At 35.7% G+C, this 27,809-nt stretch overlaps 1 protein-coding gene across 1 annotated transcript in view; it reads left to right on the forward strand.

Moving 5' to 3' along the window:
• Nucleotides 1–14,421: 14,421 nt before the first annotated feature.
• The window catches only part of LOC149197834 (mitochondrial import receptor subunit TOM40-1-like), a 376,128-nt gene continuing 362,740 nt past the window's right edge, over nt 14,422–27,809 (forward strand). Inside the window, exon 1 of the mRNA XM_089405991.1 lies at nt 14,422–14,828. Within this exon, the coding sequence (XP_089262117.1) occupies nt 14,636–14,828 (193 nt within the window). The 5' untranslated portion in view covers nt 14,422–14,635. The remainder of the gene's footprint in view (nt 14,829–27,809) is intronic.

The following is a 27,809-nucleotide window of genomic DNA, read 5'->3' on the forward strand; positions in this document are numbered from 1 at the left end:
GTATCAAATTGAAATCTAGTTGGAAACGATGAAGTGATAGGTATTATGTTCTAAATCTTTCATATTAGAAAATCTTATCTAAAATATTATGATGATGGATATTTTAGGATAAGATTCAATATTCATTAGAATAAGTTAGAGTTTAAAATGGATATTTTATGGAAAATATTAAAATAATAAAAGTATATGTGATTTCACACTAAACTAATGGTATTTTCTAGTGAAGCATAACCTACATTGTCTCGTTACTAATAGTTACTAAGTTAAATTAGTATGGAGTTAAGAGATGAATCTTAAAAATAATAATGGAAAGTTTATAATCTCATGCACAAACAATAAATGATAACATTAGATAAAATCATGGTGTAGGCTAAAGGGTCAATGACCTACACTTTTGGAAGTTGCCTTTCATGCCACTATGTGTCCCATCAACAAGAATACCTCCTCTAATCTGACCAACCATCTTCTAGTAATTTGAATGCTTTAAAGAGTGTCAACCAAAGTTATATCTCCTCCTCTATCATTGTTTCTAATGGTCGTGTCTAGGCCAAATGTGGATCTAACAAAATAATGCACGGGAACATTGTGAACATTGCTCTAGCTACCATTTCAAATTTTTGGTTTCCCTCCAATAGCTTCTTTGGACTCCCCTAGTCCTTTATCACTCCTCCCCTAAGTGGACTACAACACAACTAGAATTAAATTTGGTAGGAGACACACAAAAACTCTAAGCTTTTGGATTTGATAAAGGTGCTATAGGGACTCAAGCTAAGCCTTCACAACTACATCCAAATGTTGTCCAAAGTATGGAAAGTGCACACAGCGAGAGAGGGCGCAAGAGAAGATATGTTCTCCACAATTCATCTCACCATCTTCACTTTCAACAAAAGTATCAAATTTGAATGCCACACCATATACTAATAGCCAATAAAAACATTACAAGGAAATCAATGTGACATATACACATGGTATAAAAATACCCAATGGAGTAGAGAAAAATAAGTTGTGCTTTACCTCTACCATGTTATTACTTGGCAAGTTTTAGGTAACCTTCTGAAATCTTGTTAGAAATATTAAAATATCCATCTCATATTTATATCAAGCTGAAATCTAGTTGGAAATGATGAAGTGATAGTTATTTTGTTCTAAATATTTGACACTAGAAAATATTTTCTAAAATGTTTTGACAATGGATATTTTAAGATAAGCTTCAATATTCATTAGATTAAGAGTTCAAAATGGATCTTTTAAGAAAAACATCAAAATAATAAAATTATATGTGATTTCACACCAAACTAATGGTATTATCTAGCGAAGGTTAAACTACATTTTCTCATTAATGATAATTTTTAAATAAGTTAAATTAGTATAGAGTTACGACATGAATGTAAAAATTAATAATGAAAACTTTATATTCTAATGCACACACACTCTAAATGATAATATTATATAAAATAATGGCCTAAGCTAAAGAGTCGATGATTTACACCTTTTCTGGCCACTATGTCTCCCATCGACATCAATACCTCCTCCAATCTGACAATCCATCTTCCAATGATTCTAATTCCATAAAGAGCATGAAACCAATTTATATCTCCTTCTCTGTTATCATCTGTAGTGGCGACATATATGTCAAACGTGGATCTATAAAATTGATGTGTGGGAACATTGTGAGCACTCTAGCTACTATGTCAAAATTTTGGTTTCCCTCCAATAGAAACTCTAGACTCCCCTAATCCCCTAGCACTCTTCCCCTAAGTGGACTACAACACAACTATAGTTACACTTGGTAGGAAGGACACAAAAACTCTAAGAATTTGGATTTGATAAAGGTGTTATGGGGACTCAAGATAACTCTCCACAACTACATCTAAATGTTGTCCAAAGCAGGGAAACTACACAAGGTGATAAAGGGAGCAAGAGAAAACTTATTCTCCATGATTCATCCCACCATCTTCACTTTCAACAAAAGTACAAAATGTGAATGTCACACCATATACTAATAGCCAATAAAAATATTACAAGGAAATCAACGTGACATATACACATTATATATAAATACCCAATGGATTAGAGAAAAAATAATTGTACTCTACCTCTATCTTATTCTAGCATGGGAAGTTTTAGGGAACCTTCAGAAATCTAGTTGGAAATAATAAAATATCCATGCCAATATTTGTATCAAGTTCTAGGGTTGAGATGGATGAAAAAGTAAGTTCTAGATTTGTTTTGAAGCGAGATATGGATCGATCTAAAGGCCATGGTTGACATAAAGAGTCTTAAGTAGGTTTCCAAAATACACAAAATCAAGAAAATACTCAAGGCTGCTATAAGCTACAATTTTAAATTGTTAAATTGCAACAATGTAGTAGTTTACAACAACGATAAATTTAGTTGTGAAAAAGTGAATAAGCTATGTGCAATGAAGGCTAAATTAGAGAGTAAACTAGGGACAAAGTCACAACAATTTTTGATGGCTAATAACACACAAAACAACAAATAAAACATTGACAATAGCCTTAGAAAATGATAATAAAAAAAAAAGCATGAAAAAAATTCAATTTTGCTTCTCTAATGCACTTTTACACAATGTTTGACCCTAGGGCATATATCAATAAGTCATTAAATGTTAGAAATATTAGAAGCTATTGTGATTTAAACCTGGTTTATCATGAAACAAAAAGAAAAAAATATTTATATATTTTAAATGAGTGCCACAAGAGAGATGAACTAGTGGCTTCTTAATCTAAGGCATGTGGAGTCTAAGATACAAATAATGCCAGGGTTTCCTTGGAGTGATATTAAATCAAAACAAACTAGGTAAAATAAACCAACTTACCCTAGGGTTTGAGATTTGGGTTCTTTATTTCCTCAAATACTTGGAAGGGGGATTATATTAACAAAGGAGAATTAAGCAAAAACCAAATAAACTAACTTAATACATTAACATACATTCCATAAAACACAATACCAAGATAAAGCAAGTAAACCAACTTACTTGACCATGCATCATCCAAGATTCATCATAAGCATCCATAACATGAGATCACAACACATCACAATTCCAGCAAAGAGAAGTCAATCAATTAGGTCTCCATAACACATAAGACATAAAAATCACTAATTAAGAGAATTAATGGTTCAATATGTGACAGTGAACAAAGAGTAAATCGTTCCCCTATTTATAGTATTACTTGGGTGGGGCTAAGAACATGTGCTTCCTTGTAAGAGGTCACAGGCTCATATCCAGAGCGGGCTAGAGTATGTACACCTTTGTACACTTTAGTAGTCAAATCATTGCATCGAGGTGAGACCCTTGTCCAAAAGACAAGGGGATCTCATACACCAATTTAGTGTCTCGGTTGGCCTTGATCTTAAAAATATAATATTATTTATTTATTGTTTACTAGGGTAAATAAGTTGTTTAACTCAAAATTAGGTTGGAGGCCCTAAAAGGTACTAAATCCATGATACAATTTGGATAGGTCAACAAGATGACCCCCAAAGATAGCCTCTATAAAGAACAAACATGTAAAATAGCCCTTAATAACCCACAAATGTGAGTGTAAATGCTTCCAAGGATGACATCATCATCAAAAGGCATGTTTCTCCATGAAAAGGTGCAATAAATAACTCAATGGGTGCATTTCATCCCATAAGTCATGTATCTCCACTAAAAGGAGGTGCCTCATCACTCAAATAACCCTCTCAAGCCCTATAAGATCTTCCAAATGCTCACATCCTCATTAAATAAAGTGTTAGGGTGATGTCATCAACCTAGGGCATGTCATCAAGGTTAAAGGTGTAGTAACCCCTCCAAAGGGGTCCCAAGTGGTCACAGTGATCAATCACCATCAAGAGAAGAGCAACCTTTGTTAAGAAGGTATAATGCTACCTTGGTGGCACCTTGTCATCTCAGGGTTACAATTACTCTCCAAGCCAATGTCATAGCTACAAAGGTTAATGTCTAGGGTACTGAGGCTAGAGAAGGTTCTCATCAATTGCGCCAAGTCATCATCAAGGTCAATGCTCCTTAAATGTACCCCAATGTTCTCCTTCAATTGTTTTGTGTCATCACAAAATGTGGTTGAACGTCCTCTCTTAAATGCCGAAGAAGCAATGCCTCATCCCTCAAGGTAGCCTGACAACACTTGGAAGAATCATTTAGCACATACTCAAGGAATCAAGTGAGATCAACATCATGGGTACAAGAACCATAAGAGAATCAAGGTGGACTGTACTTAATATCAGAGCCACCAAAGTAATTCACACAAGTATCATCTTTAAATGTCTCACTAACTTGTGATTATATACAAGTTGCTAGACTTATGTATTATCACATGACCCTATTAGATAAGGGGAGGAGTAGTTCCCAGGTTGATGTTTTTTAAATTATAGGTACAAGTGATAAGCATTATGGCTTATGGTTTTCTTCATGAAAGGTGTCATAGTCTTGTATTATGTTGTGTAAACCATTTCCCATGAGTGCCTCTATAGAGGGAGCACTTGCCTACTTGAATTGTCGTCCCTCTCCTTTGTTTTTCCAAGTCCACAAATTTACCTTTTTCTTTATTTGAGTTGTCTTGTTTAATGAGCTTCATTGATTGTCACGTAATAAAGATAATATAGCCCCACTTTTATGATGGGCAATTTATCACTTCATCTAGGTCAAGATGTTCTTTGAAAACTCCTTTTATTTTGATAGGCATGATATGCATGGATACTCTCGAGGACGAGTGGATATATACGAGGGGGTAGAGCTCAAACTATAATTAGATTTTTATTGCTTTACATCCCTTGCCATTATTTTGCATTTTGAAATTTCACTTATGCCTTTCCTTTTCTTACAATTACATCAACCTTGGGTATTTCCAACCCCTTCTTCCCATAGCAAGAGGCATACATGAAACCAACATGGGTGACCAACAACAATGAAGCAAAAAATGGGATAACAAAATAAGGGGAATGATGACAAGTGTTAAGTATGAATATCATAAAACACTATCACAATCAGAGGCTCCTATTTGTGCCTCTCTTAGATAGTGAAAGAAAGAGTGTAAGGAAGGTCACACTGTACTAGGAGCAAAAGATAACCACCAAGGTGGAGTAAGGAAACAAGTACACAACCAAAGTATCGTGGTCCACAATCCAATTCCAATCCATGATCCATATTAGAATGCCAAAAAAATTAAATGAAAGTAGTTGTATGCATAAATGTTTGATGCACATTAGCATAAATGATCCCATCTCCATCATATGAATATGTTAGATAAGCAAATGTATTGATTGAAGGATGGGTGAGAAGCATATGAGGTTTGTTATCTATGGATCGTGGTATGGGCTACTCGCTAGCAAGCAACAACACAAGAAAAAATATATTTTCCTAGGGTTATCCATGTATGTGGATGGGAAATAAGGTTTTAAGACAACGATGAGGGAGAGTAAAATAATCACAGTGACAAGCCCTATTGGCGTGGAAATCCACTTTGATATTGTTTCCCTTTTTCAACTTTGCACTTTGAAAAAAGTGCAAAGTGACCATTGAAGGTTGCTCATCAATGATAAATTTAACTTTAAAGCTCCACATCAATGCTTTCATTTCACTTTCATATTCGCATGTAAACTTACTCTCACATCGATGCACAAATTTACTTTCATATCTGTGTTTGTATTCCACGTTCGTATTAATGTCTCGAATTATGTCAACATTTTAATTTTACTTTCTCGAATTAATTTCATGTTGCCATTTAAAACTAACTTTGGTATAATGATAAAAGTGATCCAAACTAACAGATAATGAATGTTTTCACTCATAACAACGCCAAATGACTTAGAATCCAATAAAATAAAGATGCAAAAAATATACTTGCAAAAAAATAAGGAAAAGTGATACCCAAAATCTTAAAATTTCAAGGTGTGTTATGGACTCAACAACTTCATAAAAAATATATTAAATTTATGGCAAGAAAATCATTCATAAAAATATATATTAAATTTATGGCCAAGAAAATCCTTGTCATTATCTTGCCATTCTAGAATTAAACCAAGTTATGATATTCCAAGCAATTAGGATCAAGGCAACCATGACTATGGTACCATGTTAAAAAGCTGGGGTGCTAGCCATACTTGGCATCAATGCTCAAAATTTCAAGGGTAAAATCTCATCAATGCATTTCACACTCATAGATGCTCCCAATTATATTTGGGTTTATACCATTTGAATGTCATGGGATTGAAGTGCCTACTTAAGTACGATGAGATATTAGTGCATTGTGTTTAAAAGCACCAATTTCCTATAATGCACACCAATATTTCAATGAACCCTTTATATTCAACACTAAATTAGGCCCTAGACGGGGTGCTCGAGAAACAAGGTGGTGGGGGTCATGCTGCCATCATCCCACCATGCTACATGCTAGTGGGACGTGGTAGCACGCCCCCATAATGGTTTATGTATGCACATGAAAAGGGCACGAGGTTGACTCCTACTCCACCTCCCAGTGAACCACATGACAAATCTTATTAGGCATCACAACATGAGGAAAATGGAAATATGTACAGATCAAGCTAGAAACAAATTCAATGAGGATACTTGCTCACCAAACGAGCTTGTCATTTAGTCTCAGCTCATTAAGATGGCATTCAATAATTTTCAAGTGGCAAGGAGAAACTTCAATATTTTGATAATTAGAATTATTTCACATAATTCCCATCATGGTTCATTGCTCAGGGTCGAGTCAAATGCCACTAACAAGGGGAAGGGGCTCTCTTAGCTTGCCTGTGGTAGGAGCTTCTTATTTATTTTATAGCAATGGATATTGATATTGCCTCTCTAACCCTCCATTTGGTTTCTATTCTAGGTATCAATCCTCATAGGTATCTCCTATAGGGATTGCATAGGAAAAGCAAGCATGGGATTGCTATTTCCCTCGACCCTCATATCATCCAACTCAACTACAGGCTTTTGTGGTTTTTTCAATTGGTTTGGACGAACTCGTGGAGGAAACCACCCATTTGGGCCTAACCTTTTCAACCATTCTCCAACCTTCTAGGCAAACAACCTATAGGAGGAATCAGGGGCAAGTTACACAAGTTTGATTCCACCCCATCTCCCACAATGATTTAAAAAAAAAAATTATTGTTGTAGCTTCAGTGCTGTTTGTTATTCCACGTAAAGGTGACATATATACGTTCATTCCTTAGTGTGGGTCTCCCCATAGTCACGAAGTCATCAATAGATTGAGACGTGAAAAGGGACTCTAACACCTTCCAGTGGAAGAGGTCTTACTCGTTTGTGGCACTACTTAGAGTTTAAGTATCCTTTCAGAGAACAACTCCAAACCAAGGGGGAATTTAGTCTAACATTGGGCCCAAAACATACCTAGGAAGCCCATTATGCCATGCCAACGAGCCTGAGTGTGTTGTGTGGTAGCATACTATTAAGAAAGGGGGCATACTCTAGCTCAATCAAGAGTTGAAAGTTCAACGGCTCAATATAGAGAGCGTACTCCGCAACTAGTCCAAGAGGAAATTGCATAGGTAGAGAGGGAACTAGCATATAAGAGACACGCCCTCACTGATATTGAAGTGCAAGCAAAAGTAGTTGGTTGGGTTCCAATTGTAGGGCATAATAGAGGGTGTTATAATTGGTACATGTACACAACTAACATTTATTGGCTTCTAAATTTCCTCTTTCATAAATCTAGTTTTGGTGGATTGAAATGAAAGCAGGGATGACATTCTTCTATCTTTGGATTAGACGCAACAACACATGGTAGTTATGGATCAAAGGTTGGGCCATATAGAGAAGCACGTGGGCATCCCTCTTGAACCAGGTTGCTTCCTAGGCAACAACAAGGAGCCCATTTTGTGCAAGTTATCAATTAAGATAACTCAACTTAAATACCTATTAGTTTATCTATCTTATACTTTTTTATGGTTCAATAATGTAATTTTCAGTTTAAAAATGGCCTAGCAAATAATCTAGGCATTTTGGTCTAAGGAACTATGGATAATATCTCATCTTCTACATTTTCAAAGAAGTTGAAGTTTCGTGTCTAGCCAAGTCTTCTTAGTGGCCGACTAAAACAAGCTTCAGAGAATTTGACCGTAAACCTGTGTTCTCGAGAAATACAAAAACATTTACTTAAAAAAAAACCAAAAAAATGCCAAACACTACACTAAGCAATAATTATTTTAACAATAATCTCACCATTAACACATTATTATTATTTTTTAATGTGGTTCGCTATACTAATGTGGTACTAGCTACCATCCACAAACAACATCTACCTGCTATTCCAAGAAATTAAGGTAGATAATTGTGTTTACATAGTCAAACATGTCATAGCATGAGATTCGAATGAGGTGGGGAGGAAGACAAAATACCCTCCTACCACATGACCTACACTCACTTGGCACCACCACAATATTACTTAATATTCTAACCAATCCATATACTAATAGTGTAATCAACATAAAAAATAATAACATACAATTAAAAAACTAAAAAATGACATAAAAAATAATTTGGTGAACTAAGACATTGTAAATGTACATAAGTTATACTAAAATAAAATAACAATAGCTTAAATTTTAATTTAGGTTAATTAACGTAATTAAAGTTAAACTTAATAAACTCATTTGAAAAAACATTAAATACACATCTAAATAAAAAACATTAACAACAAATTACTTCTCCCTCTCCTCTAAGCAAATATAACGTCAAATAACATGGGCATTTGCAAATTTACAATTCAACCATGAAATTATAATTTACACCACAAATAATCCTCTTTTAATATTGACTATTTTGAAACACTAAACTTATAAAGTTAAAGCGTAATTTATGTTATATAATAAAAATTAAATTTAAATTTAAATATATATATATATATATATATATATTAAATATAAACCCAAGTCAAACAATATGCAACACAAATTACTTCTTGCTTAACAAATATAATGTCCAAAATATTTGTTAAAACTCTGATACACGGTAAATATTTGAGAAGATGGTAGAATTTTCACTTCTATACTAACAAATATAACGTGCAAAAATATTTGTTAAAACTTTGATAGAAGGTAGACATTTACGGTTACAATTTACATCATCACTAGAATTTTTTCATGAATCTGATCTTAATATTTAGTATTACTGCGTATGCCTTTTGAAGAGCTAAACCTATACTAACCCATGGTTAAAATGTAGTTTATTTAATAGAATTTAATAAATTCATTTTAAAGGAATAAGTAAGATACAAATCCAAGTCTAAAATATAGAACGCAAATCGTGGAAATCCACTTTGATATTGTTTCCTTTATCAACTTTGCACTTTGAAAAAAGTGCAAAGTGACCCTTGATGGTTGCTCACTAATGATAAATTTCATTTTAAAGTTGCACATCAATGTTTTTATTTCATTTTTATATTCGCACTTAAAATTACTCTTATATTAATGCACAAATTTATTTTTATATATTTTGAAATTGATTTTAACAAAAATTTAAGTTGGAATGGTTGTAGAATGAAATAATTTTGGGGGTTGGAAAACATTTTATGCTTTTCAAAATAGGTGTAGAGAGGTAGAGTTATGGGACTGGAAAACCACTCAAACTCCTTTTGGGCTTCTAGTGATTCCGATGATTCTCTATGGTTGTGAACTATGGGCTAGCAGTACATCCAACATGCAGTGGAGACAAATTGAGAAAATTTAGAAGCATTTGATTACAAACAAATTCAAGATTAAAAGTGCAGTTCCTTATGCTATCTTGTTAAGTGAAATAGGGACTACTCTTCTTGAAGCAATTGCTATGGTGCAAGTCATAAGGTATTTAAAAAAAAATTGAGCAAATGGAAGAGGGTAGATGGCCTAAGGTTGTCTTTAATGATAGATTGTGCAAGAGAAAAAAAAACTTGGATGCAGCAAAATAACAAATGGTTTAGTAAATGGGGTATTTGCTTGAACGCGCGTCCCATAAATAGAAAAGAGATAAAAGCTTTTGTTATGGAAAAGTTCCACAAGCACACTTGGGATAAGGAGCTATGAAAAAAAGAAAAAGTACTATATTGAAGTGTTTAATCCCAGTTATAATCATCAACCAAAAGCACATATAGAGGCCAATATCTCTTGGAGAGCCAAAATTCTTATTGCTCAGTTAAGGACTACTTCTCATCAACTCCGTTGTGAAATAGGGCGCTGGAAAAGGCCAAAAGAAGGGTGGGAGGAAAGAGTATGCATTTTTTGTTCTTTCGGAAAAGTGGAAACATAAAAACATTTCATTTTAGAATGTGAGGCCTTCAAAGACAACAGGGAAAGTTATGCAGATATGTTGGCAACTATCTCTTGGGATAATTTATTTAGCGAGGGGTTTGTTGAGAAGCTGGGAGCATTTAGTTTGAAGCTTCATAGAAAAATGGCCAAATACATCAAGCAGATGAAGAATCAATCTGTCCCATAGGCTATCTTTAGCCTCGTGGACGTTAAAATAATTTCTTTCTTTCTTTCTTTCTATCCATGTTTGTATTCCATGTTCGTATCAATGCCTTGAATTATCTTAATGTCAGCATTTTCATTTTACCTTCTCAAATTAATTTCATGTTGCCATTTAAAAGTAACTTTGGTATAGTGATAAAAGTGATCCAAACTAACCGATAATGAACGTTTTCACTCAGAACAAGGCCAAAGGACTTACAATTTTTTTTGGTTTTCTCATAGTCTAAAATATGCATCTGACACTAGTTTATATGCAAGAATCCAATAAAATTAAGATGCAAAAAATATACTTGCAAACAAAATAAGGAAAAGTGATACCCAAAATTTTAAAATTTTAAGGTGTGTTGTGGACTCAACAACTTCATAAAAATATATATTAAATTTATGGCCAAGAAAATCCTTGTCATTATCTTGTCATTCTAGAATTAAACTAAGTTATGCTATTCCAAGCATTTGGGATCAAGGTAACCATGACTATGATATCATGTTAAAAAGTTGGGGTGATAGCCTACTTGGCATCAATGCTCAAATTTTCAAGGGTAAAATCTCTTAATCCATTGCACACTCATAAATGTTCCCAATTATATTCGTGTTGATACCATTTGAATGTCATGGGATTGAAGTGCCTACTTAAGTAGAGTGAGATATTAGTGCATTGTTTTTAAAAGCACCAATTTCCTATAATTGCACACCAATATTTCAATGAACCCTTTATATTCAACACTAAACTAGGCTCTAGATCTGGTGCTCGAGACACAAGGTGGTGGGGGTCATGCTGCCATCATCCCACCATGCTACATGCCAGTGGGACGTGGTAGCACGCTCCCATAATGGTTTATGTATGCACCTGCAAAGGGCATGAGGGGGACTCCTACTCCACCTCCCAGTGAACCACATGACAAATCTTATTAGGCATCACAACATGAGGAAAATGGAAATATGTACAGATCGAGCTGGAAACAAATTCAATGAGGATACTTGCTCGCCAAACAAGCTTGCCATTTAGTCTCAACTCATTAAGATGGCATTCAATAGTTGTCAAGTGGCAAGGAGCAACTTCAATACTATGATAAGTGGAATTATTTCACATAATTCCCATCATGGTTCATTTCTCAGGGTCGAGTCACAAGCCACTAACATGGGGAAGGGGCTCCCTCAGCTCGCTTGTGGTATGAGCTTCTTATTTATTTTATCGCAATGGATATCGATATTGCCTCTCTAACCCTCTATTTGGTTTCTATTCTAGCTATCAATCCTCATAGGTATCTCCTCTAGGGGTTGCATAGGAAAAGCAAGAATGGAAATGTTATTTCCCTCGCCCCTCATATCATCCAACTCAACTACAAGATTTTGCGTTTTTTTCAAGTGGTTTGGACAAAATCGTGGTGGAAACCACCCATTTGGACCTAACCTTTTCAGCCATTCTCCAACCTTCTAGACAAACAACCTATAGGAGGAATTGGGGGCAGGTTACACAAGTTTGATTCCACCCCATCTCCCACAGTGATTTACAAAAAAAAAGTTTATTGTTGTAGTTTTGGTGTTGTTTGTTATTCCAGGTAAAGGTGACATATATAGGTTCATTCCTTAGTGTGGGTCTCCCCATAATCATGAAGTCATCAATAAATTGAGACATGAAAAGGGACTCTGACACCTTACAGTGGAAGAGGCCCTACTCATTTGTGGCACTACTTAGAGTTTAAGTATCCCTTCAGAGAACAATTTTGGACCAACGGGGAATTCAGTTTGCCATTGGGCCCAAAACACACCTAGGAATCCCATTATGCCATGTCAGAGAGCCTGCCTGTGTTGTGTGGTAGCATACTATTAAGAAAGGGGGCACACTCGAGCTCAATCGAGAGTTGAAAGTTCAACGACTCGATATAGAGAGCATACTTCGCAACTAGTCCAAGAGGAAATTGCATAGGCAGAGAGGGAACTAGCATATGAGAGACACAACCCTCATAGATATTGAAGTGCAAGCAAAAGTAGTTGATTGGGTTCCAAATGTAGGGCATAACAAAGGGTGTTATAATTGGTACATGTACACAACTAACATTTATTGGCATCTAAAGTTCCTCTTTCATAAATATAGTTTTGGTTGATGGAAATGAGACCAGGGAGGACATTCTTCTGTCTTTGGGTTAGACACAACAACACATGGTAGTTATGAATCAAAGGTTGGGCCATACAGAGAAGCAAGTGGGCATCCCTCTTGAACCAAGTTGCTTCCTAGGCAACAACAAGGAGCCTATTCTTGTGCAAGTTATCGATTTAGATAACTCAACTTAAATATCTTTTAGTTTCTCTATCTTATACTTTTTTATGGTTCAATAATGTAATTTTCAGCGTAAAAATGGCCTTGGAGGCCTAGCAAATAGTCTAGGCATTTTGGTTTAAGGAACTATGGACAATAGCTCATCTTCTACATTTTCGAAGAAGTTGAAGTTCTGTGTCTGGCTAAGTCTTCCTAGTGGTTGACCAAAACAAGCTTCAGAGAATTAGACTGTAAATTTCTGTTCTCGAGAAATACAAAAAACATTTGCTTAAAAAAAAAACCAAAAAAATGCCAAACACTACACTAAGTATTAATTATTTTAACAATAACTTCACCACCAATACAATTTTATTTTTGGTTCACTATACCAATTTCGTACTATCTACCATCCACAAACAACATCTACCTGCTATTCCAAGGAATCAAGGTAGATAATTGTGTTACATAGTTAAACATGTCATAGCATGGGATTCGAATCAAGTGGGGAGGAAGACAAAATACCCTCCTAAGGAATCAAGGTAGGTAATTGTGTTACATAGTCAAACATGTCATAGTATGGGATTCGAATCAGGTGGGGAGGGAGACAAAATACCCTCCTAAGGAATCAAGGTAGGTAATTGTGTTACATAGTCAAACATGTCATAGTATGAGATTCGAACCACGTGGGGAGGAAGACAAAATACCCTCCCACCACACGACCTACACTCGCTTGACACCACCACAATATTACTTAATATTCTAATCAATCCATATGATAATAGCCTAATCAACATAAAAAATGATGACATACAAATAAAAAACTTAAAAATGGCATATAAATTAATTTGGTGAACTAAGACATTGTAAATATAAATAAGTTATACTAAAATAAAATGAGAATAACTTAAATTTTAATATAGGTTAATTTGCGTTATTAAAGTAAAATTTAATAAAATGATTTGGAAAAAAAAATTAAATACAAATCCAAATAAAAAACATACTCAACCAATTACTTCTCCCCTAAGCAAATAAAATGTCAAATAGCATGGGCATTTGCAAATTAACAATTCAACTATGAAATTATAATTTACACCACAAATAATCTTAACTTAATATTGATTATTTTGAAAAACTAAACTTATATAATTTAAGTGTAATTTATGTTATATAATAAAAATTAAATTTAATAATCATTTTAAAGAAATAACATTAAATATAAACCCAAGTAAAAAATATACACACACAAACTATTTCTTGCTTAAGAAATATAATTTCCAAAATATTTGTTAAAACTCTATACACGGTGGATATTTACCATTACAATTTACATTATATGAGAAGATGGTAGAATTTTCACTTCTTTCTTTCTTTGATGTAGATTAATTGAATAAATTCATTTTAAAGGAATAAGTAAGATACAAATCCAAGTCAGAAATATAGAACGCAAGTCACTACCCAAAATCTTGGCTGAATCGTTTATGCAATGTGACAGCTGCAATTATAATTCAACGCTGAAATTACAATTTACACCACAATGAGAGGATGGTAGAATTTTATATAAACCTACCCTAATATTTATAATTACTACGTGAAGAGCTGAACCCATACTGACCCATGGTTAAAGTGAAACCTTGGCGAGGGTTAAGGAATAAGCGTCTTTTGTTTCCTCTAGCAATGGAAGAAAGGGAGGGCTGGCAGGTAGCAGCAGTCCGAGGGAAGGGAAAGCCCAAGCAAGCCTTGGAATGGGAACTCCTGCGTTTCTTCGTTCTCTTGCTTTTTGCTTTTAAAAAGCTACGTCCCAGCTGATACCAATATCCATTTATCTCTGCATATTGCGTGCATAGTTAGCTGGGTTTTAACTAGTTTTTATAGTTTTGGCAAATGGGTGCTTCAGTAAGCTACGCTGCTGCTGCTCCTCCTCCTCTTCCTCACTCAGCTTCTCCTCCTCCGTCTCCTCATCCGTTGGGGGACGCTCTGAATAAAGGAGAACATGAGAAGAAGGTCTCAGACGAGGTGGACTGGCTCAATCTCCCCTGCCCAGTTGCATTTGAAGAAGTTCAGCGTGAAGTTATGAGTAAGTTCACAGAACCCTTGTATTTTTGGTGTATATATACTTGAAAGTAATAAGCACACGCATATATTATCGTCTTTGAATTATGTTTTCGTGATCCAGTAGGCCTCTTAAACTTTTTTCGTTTGGCTGGGTTCGCCCCTGGCATTGCTCCAATCATCTGTTGTCTCAACTTGACTCCAGGTTTGAAGTCTTGACAATACGAGAACAATGCAATACCATTTTTTATAGTTTTCTAAGTTACGACTAAAGTTGTGCCGATGGAATTTTGCTTCATTGCTAATTCGGTGGTCAAGACGGTGGCATTCCTCAGAAGGAACTAATAAGCGTCTGAGGCCAGGTGCAAGCCATGGGCAATTTTGACAGAAAAATAGCCTGTTGTGGTGGCTTAGCCGAAGAAAAATGCTTGTGGTTAGTGGTTAGGCCTTTTCCTTTGTTATGCTTTTAATAGCTCTCTGAGGGTCTTCTCGTCCAGGAAAACGAGCTGCTTGTGGTCCCTGACATAGTATGGCCACTGGTAATGCTTCTAGAGCTCAATGGAACCATTTTGAAAAATATAAGTAAAATTGGTATCCATTTCATAGAAAGGAAGTATGTACTTTTTTGGTAGTGTTCTCAGACTCTTAGGCATTTCAAGTGAAACAATGTAAGGCTTTCTTGGGTTGTTGAGCTGATAAATTACTTTAATTGTACAAAGAACTGCTCCAGTTAGCATATTGTAGGATTTATAGTTGGCAAATCTCAGGGCTGAAACCATATTCTTAAAAAACCAGAACCGGTCTTCGAACTGGCCACTGATCAAACCAGGTTTTGAATTGGAATCGGGTCGAGCGGGATTCAATGAACTGGTTTTTAAGAAAATACATAAAATAATTAAATTTTGATGAAAAAGATTATTTTAAAGGTTGCAAACCATAATGCCAAACTATTAAAGACAAAATATGCAAAATTTGCTCATCTATATATCATGTTAGGGTGTATATGTATCGAGTGGGATACATATCAGCAACAAAATATATAGTCAATAAGGTTCAAAATGGCATCTAGAATTCAAAACCAATTCTACAAGCTACTGGGCCATTGGCCTACTACACATCGTTGATCAATATGATCACTCATCAAACTCATACTCATAGCCACTTTTAAAATTAAGATTGTTGCACTCATTTTGTCACAAGTCCAAGGAAGCAGTGTGCACAATTTTTCAAAGTTTAGAATCATCAGCCAACAAATTGTCGTATCATTGTAAACCCAAATTCTACAGGTTGTAGTGTAAATGACTAGTATGACTGTTTAATTTTGTGACAACACCTAGGTAAGCCTCTGATTTTGGCTATGAATTTTATCCTAGGAGGTTTTTTAACTTCACTGCATTATGTGTTTTTCTAAACATGAATAATCAACATAGTTTTTCCTTCAACTTTAACCCCAAACCTAGGGTGGAATTCATTGACAAGGCCTTAGGTGAGTCCTAGTGTTATATCGAGTCTTTGTAAAAATGGTTATAGAATAATTTAAGCTATTTAACTAAATTATTTAATTACATATTACTTGGTCTATACTAGATCATATTGTGTCGCAGAATTGGGTAATTTCTTAAGGGTCTATATGTAAAGGTGTATTCTCCCTTTGAGGGTTGAATTTGTAATATCTTGATGTAAAAAATAATTTAGCATGGTCCCTCGTACTTGGACACCATGGTTAAAATATTTGAGGGTGGAAAAAATATTAATCCCCTCTTAATTAATTATTTGGCAAAAATAAAATTAAATCCCAAGTCAGAAAATTGATTAATTTAGAGTCAAAAATAATTTTAGAGAAATAAAATTTTCTCCAAGTGGAAAATTCGCGGGTCACAGAAAAGTCAAATTTTGGAGGTGTCCCACCAAGGAAAAAAATGAATATTTTAAGAAAAATTAAGCCCCTAGACCTTGATGGTTAAGTCAAAGTCAATTTTTTGAGGAAATTAATCCAAAATATTAATTTTTGGATTAATTGAAAATGTTTTTTAAGAAATTTCGAATTTTCCTCTAAATAAAAATATTTGACGGTGGAGATTAAAAGATGATCAAGTGTTTATCAACGGTCGAGATTATTTGACGGGGATCAAAGCCAACTAGCCGTTATTTTCCATTTGGAGGGATTTTCTTATAAATAGAAGCCATTTTGCTTCTCAAATTAGAATGATTCTGGATGATGTAAATTTGTAACGCTGGTATTGAGCCATTGCTCTGCTAGGAATGTTTGATATCATAATAAAAAGACTTTGGGGTTCAGTTCATGGTGTTCTTTGTCCATTAATCTGTGGTACGTCTTGATTATTTTTTTCCTGTATCGTGCTAATTTTTTTTATAAACTTGTTATTTGATTTGTCGGTGATAAGAACGTTCTATTAGTAAAATTTGGTTTTATCTTAGGTGATCTGATTCACCATATGATCTAACACGTCTGCTTGAGAAAATATATAGAGATTTGCAGGTACATCGACCCTTGGGCTCCAAGTTCACAGACTTTGAAGAAGAGCTGACCTTGTTTGGGCTTTGAGAATTTTTATATGGTTTTATTACTTCGCTAAAGGGTGTGGCCAATATTCTAACTTTCGAAAAATACATTTATCCATTGTCATTATTCAAAAATTATTTTCTCAAAAATATTTTATTTACAAGCCTTGTATATTTGTAAATATTTTTTTTGTAAAATAATTTTGTAAATATATTTCTAACTCTTGTTTTGTAGAAGTTGGGGTTTATTTTAATTTTTGCATATATTGGCGTTTTGGGAAAATTTTATTTTCATTTGTGTAGGTGATTTCTCAAGTCAAATTGGAAATTTTAGAAGGGTTTCAAGGATTTCTAGCCTTTGGACAAATTTGTTGGGATTTTTAGAGGTGGATCTAGGCCTAGGAAGGCAAGATCTACCCTCTAGCTGCTCTCTAAGTTCAACGCTCAAGCAGAAGAAGCCACTAGCCCTTTGTGACATTTTCGTGGTGATTTTTGGCGATTTTGCAGATCTGAAGCGAAATTTGATTTTTTACAGGGGTTCCAAATTTTTTTAGGCCTTATAGGCCTAGCGTTAGCCCTCCTTGCCCTAGCTTTGGCCATTTTTTGCCTCCTTGGTGAGCCGCTGCCCCATTTGGGCCTCCTAATCCCTAGCCGTAGCCCTTGTTTGCCTTGCAGTCTGCCCTTTGATCCTCAAACCCTAGGTTGTAGGCATTTTTCTTAGGCTTCTAGCCCCTCGTTGCCCTCTTTTCAGCCTCCATACCCCTGCCGCAGGCCTTAAGGCCTCTCTGCCCTCTTGGCCCTCCTTCTAGGCCTTGACATTAAGCCTAGAGGCCCCTCCCCCCCTGCCGTGGGCCTTCTTGGCTCTTTCCCTTACCCACTTCCCTTCTTGGCCTCTTAATCTTCATCCTTGCCCTGAATCTAGCCTCTTTTGCCTCATTTAGTTATTGCATTAGGTTATTGTTCGATTTTTGCCTCTAACATATTGTGGTTGCAAGTTGCAACTAAGTTGCACGAAACGTCGAAAGGTTTTGGAGTTTCCGAAACGGGAATGTTTAGAAACACCACCTCCCAAAATGGAAACGTTGGCCGAAACTTCAGCTGAAACGTCATATATATATATATATATATATATGTAAGTGAATAACACATTATCTTGCAAGAAAAAGGGGAATAAGACCCATAGATGACAATTTAGAAGGAAAAACAAGTCTATATTAACTCTCATAGATGATTACATGATGGTCAAGTTTTGGCCAAGTTTCGGAGTTTCGGGTACAGGTACGGCCCAAAACGTCGAGTTCCTAGAAGTTTCGTGCAACATAGGGTTGCAACAAGATTCATGATATTTTGAGCTAACATTGGTGGTTGTAGGTGGTCACTCCATTAGAGAAGTTCTCACCAAGTCTTATAGTTATCTGCTAGGCCAAGAGGCCTATTGGTTTGCATCCTAAACCCTTTACTTCCTCACTGTCTTGTTAGTAACATTGATCATTTGCATAACAGTGCTAAAATTTTCATCTAAGTGACATTAATCTAATACCTAAGTTTTCTAACATATTCACAAGTCACTTATATCAATTGGGCATCCACTGTTTGGCATAATCTCATGAGAATTTGATGACTATTATAAGCATTACAAAGTGTGATATATGGCAGTGGCATAAGCATTCATCTTTTGCATGCATATGCATTTTCTCTCTGTTTGCATTTTGTTGTACCTTGGAAGACAACCTCTGGCTGAGGAGAGATCAGTGCCCAAGACATTCATTAAGGATTGTGATGAAATAAATTTGTTGTCCCATTTGTAAAAGCCCAAAAAATTTAATTATGTAAACAATATTTCTTAATCTTCTGTGGGAAAAGCAGTCTTTCAAAGTGGCCTTCTGATGGTTGTATAGTGAGAAAAGATGATGAAAAGCTTTAAACAAGAAGTTGCTTAATGCATATCTTTTTGTCTTCGACTTTAGAAGAAATATGTAGTTTAACATGAAGTGAAATACAGAAAAGAGGAGCACATAATTAAGGTTATTTTAACTTTAAATCACAGGAATCAAATTTTGAAGAACTGTAGAGTTAAAGGCCAGGAACTTCATTACTCTCTTCTATAGAAGAAAAACATTAAGATGAAAAGATAACATGAAACACATATCATACTCAACAAGTGTCTGGAATCACTTTGAAATCTTTATTCAAATCACGATGAGATTGAGAATACAAGTAATTTCTGCTTTTGAGGTTCAAACCTCACTTTTCCTTCTAAATTGATTTTTATACAAAATTTCAAAAAAGGACAGTTATGAAACTGTCAACTACCAAAAACTGCTAACCTCCTAAACTACTTTGAAATTACTTGTTCTTTCGAACATTACATTCTTAAATAGAAGAAAACATAAATACATCATTTCATAAATATTGATAAAAGACTGCTGAACTACAGGTGGCATCGATTCACTAAGTAAGCTGGGACTCTAGTGCAATTGAAGGTTCGGCTTCTGCATTTGTTGCTGTTGGTGACATCCATTCTTTGCATTTTTTCCAAAAATTTGTGTCTGAACTTGGACTCTTGACAAACCTAGTATGTGCCACTCTGAAATTTATGATCTTGCTGTATGTTGGCTTGTTAACAAAAGGGGTTCTCATTAACCACAATCGCTGGAAATATCTATGTAAATAATTCAAAATTGTTGCTCCCTTAAGCACTGTTGTTCTCTCATGAATAGAACTGATTTTGCTCTTGGTCTTCACCAATAAAGTCACATAGGTCTCCCAAGGTCATAAATTTACCTGCTGGTCCCAACATGAAGGCAAACCTGCTCTAATCCTCTTATCAAAATCAATGTTGAATTTCATCACAACTTCTTTAACCTCTAACAATTTTGTCTTTGTTGCCTTCCTGTATTGTTTTTTCACAATCATTTTATTAATTTTGTGTCAACTTCCTTGTGTCATTGCAATTCGATACTTCTATAGCAAAAAGTAGCCCTAAATATCTCGTACATGTGAGGTGTATAGCCCAAAAACAATCCCTAAAACTTCGCTTTCCTCTTCCTTAGATTCTCCTTCCCTTCGCTAGGTATCCTTTGCGCTTCTTGTGTTTTCCATGAACTTGATTGATATCCTTTGCAAATAGGTCGAGTCTTATATATATAGGCTTCTTGTTACATCTTGTAGGCTGACTTGTTGCTTGCACACTGACTAGGTCTTGGAGGGTCTTTGACTCTAGTTTTGACTCAAATAAATTTTCCTTTACAAAATGTAACATGCCCAAAAGGGTCTTTCATACATGACAATGACACAATTGACTTGCAGACTCAATGACAAGCCCTAGAAGCACTCAATGGGTGCTTGACCTAAAATAATTTTTCCTTGAGCATGAAACCCATGTCTCAACAATATTAAATTGATTTTTCTCTTTACATCAAATACATAAGAACATGATTACATATGTCATTATGAAGACCGAACCTAGTTACATATTTCAATACCCCCTCTTAAACAGGTAGGTTGTTGGGTCCCTATAATACTAGTGATTACCCCATTACTATTGTAGTTGCATCCCTTATTAATATTGTTGTGCCCCTATTATCCCCATATTGTTATTACTGTGCTCCATAAAATCCCTCTATTGTTATTTTTGTGGCTCTATATTATTATTGTTAGGTCAGCTGGGTTATATTGTGACTCCTTAGACTCCTATATATAGAAAGGAGGTTTTGTCATTTGAATCATCCAAGATTTGTTCATTTATGTAATGTAAAGGAGGTTGCCCCCTCGAAGAGGCTGAATTCTAAGGCATTGATCTATCTTTTCTTGAGCTGGTTTCATAACATTTGGTATCAGAGCTTTGGATTCTAGGGTTTCGCTACTCCAAATAGGTCATCGTGACATTTTTGCTATAACTTTTTTCTGCGATGTTTCAAAAGCTAAAAAAAAACCCATTTGAGAAGAAATCGTGCTGAACCTAGGGTCCGAACTTTAGAGCTTTTCGCGCTATATTTGCGGAGATATGATCTGAGGAAGTTGGTATTTTTGCAGACTCCTGAATTACATTCCAAACAGGTGACCTGGGGAAAATCGTCATAACTTTCTCTCTGAGCATCGGATTGAAATTTCGTAAGAAGGTACAAAAAGATGACGGATTGTAGTTTCTTGTATATATTTTTCAGAGCCAAAGGTCGAAACAATGACTCGTGGCACGTCGTACAAGTTCGCTCTACTGAACTAGTCTATAATCAGGTCACTGTGGGAGATTTCGCATAACTCTTCCTTGGAGAATCCAATTTGGATCAGACTGGTGGCATTGGAAAGAAGACGCAGAGGGCTACTGCAGGTCGCAATTTCAGAACTGGATGATTCGAAAGTACAGAGATACATCAGAGGCAATATCGAGCTCCTACAAAGTGAAAAAAGGTATGTAGATTCTTTTAAATTTTTGCTTAAGATTGATTTGAAAATTTATTTTGAAGGAATTCAAAGGGCACAATAGAGCATTATTATCGGTAACTGATGCCCCGAGGAAAGAAAATGCAAACACCTAGTAAGCAACCTGAAAGCTCTAGCATGACTCATGAAGAAGAAGAAGAAATGCTACATGATATATCAAAATTACAAGAACAAGTGCAACAAATGTCACTATCACAAAAGCTAACAGAAGTTAAGATAAATGGCGTGGAATCTAAGATAAAGGGCGTGGAAGCTTAGATGGACGATTTGAAGATAGATTTGAAGACAGATTTGAAGAGAGACATGACAGATTTGAAGACAGATTTGAAGACAGACATGGCAGATTTGAAGACAGATTTGACAAATTTTCTACAAGAAATACTTACTAATGGTGAAAAGGTAGTAAAAGAAACTCATGATGCGAACAAAAGAAATGTTAATCATGATTTCATAGACTCTAATGTGGGATCGAAGACCCACCGTATTCCAAAAATCGATATGAAGAAGTTTGATGGCAAGGATCCCGCAATATGGATATTACAGATGGAGCAATTTTTCGATCTCAATAATGTGCAAAACACACAAAAGGTACGTATTGCAACTTTATATTTGGAACCAAATCAGTTTGTATGGTATCAATGGCTTTGCTCTCGTAAACAAATTATCACTTAGGCAATTTTTATGGAAGAATTGACAGCGCATTATGAGGATACAAAAAGCAACACTTTTTTTTAGCCAATTGATAAGTCTCAAACAAAAGGGTTCAATAATGGAGCACATTGAGGAGTTCAAAAAATTGAACATAAGGGTAAAAAATATTCCAGAGGAGCATATGATTGATGTGTTCATAGGAACTTTAAAAGATAATATCCAACATGATGTTCGCCTTTGGGAACCTGATTCATTAGAGAAGGCATTCAGGTTATCAAGAAAAATGGAAAGCAAAATTATGGCAACCAGGAAGCATACTACTCACAACTATAAAGATGGAAGTGTTGTTGCCTCTAGTCTTCCACAACCTATAAGGTTGACACCACAACAATTGGAAGAAAAAAGAGCAAAAGGGCTTTGTTACAGTTGTAATAACAATACACTAAAGGTCATAAGTGTGCTGAGAAGAAATTATTCTACATAGATTGCGAAGAGGAAGAAGAAAAGGAGCAAGAAAGGTCAAAAGAAGAGGATATACTCCAGGAACAAAGCCTAGATAAAGAAGAAATGAATCCGACCATATCTTGTAATGCATTGACGGGAATTACCACTCCTCAAACCATCAAGATAGAAGGACAAATCAAGAAGAAAAAGGTAATAGTGTTGATTGATTCAGGAAGTACCCACAATTTTATTCATTGTAAGGTAGCAAAAGAATTGAATTGCTTCTTATATCCAGCACCAGAGTGTCAAGTGATGGTTGCAAATGGAGGAACAATAAATTGCTCTGGAAAGTGCCATAATATCAAGCTATCGATGGGAGAATATGTATTGACTAGCCCAATGCTTTCCATTCCAATGGGAGGTGCTGATGTTGTACAAGGAGTCTAATGGCTACAATCCTTGGGTACAATAGCTTTTAATTTTCAAAAACTTTTCATGAAATTTTCTGTGGAAGGAAAGGAAGTTGAATTAAGGGGTATTGCAGGGAAACCGGGAAAGATAATCAGCTCTAACGATATGACAAAGCTTTTAAAAAAGGAACAAAGGGGTGTAATTGCACAATTATGTTCGCTAGATGTTTCTACATTGAATCATCTATTTCTCCAGATCTCCAAAAAGTCTTGGACAATCATTCCAAGGTATTTGAGACTCCCAAAGGTCTCCCACCTATTCGTGATCATGATCATGCTATTCATCTAATTCCAGGAAGTGTTCCTCCAAACATCAGGTCGTACAGATATCCCTATGCCCAAAAGAGTGAAATTGAACGTATGGTTGCAGAAATGCTAGAGGCTGGTATAATTCAACCGAGTCAAAGTTCTTTCTCTGCTCCAGTAGTATTAATGCACAAGAAGGATGGATCATGGCGCATGTGTCCGGATTATAGGGAGCTCAACAAGCTCACTATTAAAGATAAGTTTCCCATTCTTGTCATTGATGAATTACTGGATGAATTGCATGGATCAATTTACTTCACCAAGTTGGATCTTCGTTCAGGATATCATCAAATCAGAATGAAGACTGAAGACATTCCAAAAACAACATTTAGAACTCATGAGGGTCATTATGAATTTTTGGTCATGCCTTTTGGCCTTACCAACCAATGCACCTTCAACATTTCAAGGTTTGATGAATTCCATTTTCAAACCATTCCTTAGAAAATTTGTGTTAGTATTTTTTGATGATATACTAATCTACAACAAGTCTTGGAAGGATCATGTTGAACATGTTGATAGGGTGCTACAACTATTGGAGGAGAAATAATTATATGCAAAAAGATCCAAATGTTTCTTTGGAGTACAAGAGGTGGAATATCTGGGTCATATTGTATCTCATGAAGGAGTTAAGGTAGACCCTAGCAAAATTAAAGCCATTAAGGAATGGAAAATCCCCACATCCACAAAGCATCTGCGAGGATTTCTCGGGTTGACAGGGTATTATCGCAAGTTTGTTAAGAATTATGGGAGAATAGCAGCACCTCTAACAACATTATTGAAGAAAGATGCATTTTCATGGACTCTAGAAGCAACAAAGGCCTTCGAACATCTTAAAGAGGCAATGTGCCAAGCACCGGTCTTAGCTACACTGGACTTCACAAAAACCTTTATTGTGGAATGTGATGCTTCAGGAAATGGAATTGGTGTTGTTTTAATGCAAGATGAAAGACCCATTGCTTTTGAAAGTCGTCCAATCAGGGGAAAGTTTTTACACAAAGCTATTTATGAGAAGGAAATGTTGGCAATACTCCATGCACTTAAGAAATGACAACCCTACCTAATGGGAAGACACTTCAAGGTAAAAAAGGATCATGATAGCCTTAAATAATTTTTAGAACAAAGATTATCCTCTAAAGAGCAACAAAAGTGGGTCACAAAGATGTTGGGTTATGACTTTGAAATCATCTACAAAAAAGGGAAGCAAAATGTGGTGGCAGATGCACTCTCAAGAAAGGATGAGGATGTGGAAGCATTGTTGTGCGCCATTTCTATTATCCAACCAGATTGGATAAACGAAGCAAGGGAGGAATGGAAGAATGACGAAGAAGTGTGGGCACTTATTCGAAAGTTACAACAAGATTCCAGTATGTCTGATACATTTAGCTGGCAAAATGATTCTTTATGGTACAAAGATCGCTTATACCTCTGTAAGAATTCCCAACTAAAACAAAATATTCTTATGGAATTGCACACTTCTCCCTTAGGAGGGCACTTAGGATTTTTAAAAACTTACCACAGGGTTAAGAAGGAATTTTTTTGGGATGGCCTTAAATCGGATATTCAAAAATTTGTGGCGGAATGTTTGGTTTGCCAACAAAATAAAGTTGAAACAATTAAGACATTGGGTCTATTACAACCTTTATCCATTCCAAGCCAACGTTGGGAGGAGGTTTCAATGGATTTTATCACAGGTTTACCCAAGTATGAGGGAAAGAGTGTCATCATGGTGGTAGTTGACAGACTTACCAAGTATGCACACTTTTGTGCATTATCACATCCATTTAAAGCCGGTACAATTTCTACTGCATTTATGGAAACAATTCCAAAGCTACATGGAAACTCGAAGATTATTGTAAGTGACAGAGATCCCATTTTCACTGGAAATTTTTGGACAGAATTATTTTCTTGTCTTGGTACTCAGTTAGCTCATAGCTCATCTTATCATCCTCAATCTGATGGGCAAACTGAGATAGTAAACAAATGTTTGGAAGGATATCTTCGTTGCTTTGTATCTGATAAATAGACACAATGGGTCAAATGGTTGCCTCTGGCTGAATGGTGGTATAACACTTCCTTCCATATAGCAACAAAAATGACCCCATTTATGGCACTTTATGGATATCAGCCACCATCCATCACATCATATTTAAGAGAAAATTCTAAGGTTCAAGCAGTGGAACATCACATCGAACATCAACAACAAGTCCTCCAACTCTTAAAGGATAACCTCGTTTTGGCACAAAATAGAATGAAACAACAGGCAGATCAACATCGCAGCGAAAGAAGTTTTGATGTAGGTGATTGGGTATTCCTACGGCTACAACCATATAAGCAAATGCCTCTAAGCAAGCTAAGAAGGATAATAAATTATCACCAAAGTATTATGGTCCGTACAAGGTGTTGCAAAAGATTGGTACTATGGCATACAAATTGGAGCTTTCTGCAGCTTCTCGATTGCACCCAATTTTCCATGTTTCATGTTTAAAGAAGGTTATAGGCGACAAGCTCCCAGTTCAAACAATATTGCTAGAACTTGACGAGGAAGGAAAAATTATATTGGAACCGGAAGCAGTCACAGAAACAAGAACTCGACAGCTACGAAATCGATCAATTTCGGAGTATCTTATTAGGTGGAAGAACTTATCCGCTGAAGATTCCACATGGGAGGATGCGAATTTTATACAAAAGCATCCAGAACTATTCAAGCGTTGAGGACAACACTTTTTTGAAGGAGAGGGGCATGTTGGGTCCCTATAATACTAGTGATTACCCCATTACTATTGTAGTTGCACCCCTTATTAATATTGTTGTGCCCCTATTATCCCCATATTGTTATTACTGTGCCCCATAGAATCCCTCTATTGTTATATTTGTGGCTTTAAATTATTATTGTTAGGTCTGCTGGGTTATATTGTGACTCTTTAGACTCCTATATATAGAAAGGAGGTTTTGTCATTTGAATCATTCAAGATTTGTTCATTTATGTAATGTAAAGGAGGTTGCCCCCTTGAAGAGGCTGAATTCTAAGGCGTTGATTTATCTTTTCTATCTTTTCTTGAGCTGGTTTCATAACAGAGGTATTCATAATCCATACAAGGTACTCGGACATTCTCAAACTGAAGAATTCTCATAAGAAGAGCAGAATTGGTAATCCATCTCCTAAGCTACTTCTTTAGCTTATGTCAGAGCAGATCATCATACCAACCAACATTGTCACATAACAAGGCCTTGACTAACAACTCTATCTCTCCACAAGATCATAACACAATGCTAGTGAGACCAATGACTGATAGACACCATCATCATTGTCTCTCAAGGCACAAACCCCACTCGGGTGTTCACAGGGTATGTCCTTTTAGGACAATTCCTATCTTGGAATGACACATCCTCAAGGAATTTCCTCTTTGACTACTCTTACCTATTGGATGCTCTACCACATCCTCAAAGAGTATCAGAATCAATCTTAGATGCTTACCCAATCCTCCATTCTTTCTTCACAATATGAAGATAAGAATGACGTGTCTCTCTCCCTCTCAGCTAGGGAAGATATACTCATTTCTATAAAAGTAATATACCCAAGTTCCCTCTTACTCATGGACTTGTCCAAGCTCCCTCTTAACTAGGGACTTGATACCAACAACAACTATCTACTCTTTGGTAGAGATCATGGTACTATCAACTGCTTGTAGGGCTCCTCCTTTCGATGTCATGAACTTCATCTTCTTCATTATGGAGCCTTCATCTTCTAGTTCTTCTTTGTAGGGCATTGACCATCCATCACTTTCCTTCAACGAACCATAGGATTGAACCAACAGCCATGTCATCCTTCTTTTCATCGGAAAGTGATCTTCCAATCCACATTTGGCTTTTCTTCATATAGCTACCTTTTTCAAGTCATGTTTCTTTCAGGATCTTCCATCCATTCCCACGAGTACTAGTTGTAGGTGACATCTGCAACTCTCTTTTGGTAGTCGTGTTTCAACCCAACTAGATGATTTCAAAAATCAGAATGAACATCAAATCAAAGTTACCTTTTACAATGGCCTTTCATCATGACATCTTCTTCTTGCAACATCAACATCTTGCACATTCATAAACACATCTCCAAGATTTTCAATGTCAAGGGTCTCCTTCCTTTACAAAATTCATTAGAGTCTTCATACCTTTTC

This window comes from Pinus tabuliformis, chromosome 2_2 (genome assembly GCF_031772625.1).
Source record: "Pinus tabuliformis cultivar Carrire ecotype Pingquan chromosome 2_2, CPIR1, whole genome shotgun sequence".
Lineage (NCBI taxonomy): Eukaryota > Viridiplantae > Streptophyta > Pinopsida > Pinales > Pinaceae > Pinus > Pinus tabuliformis.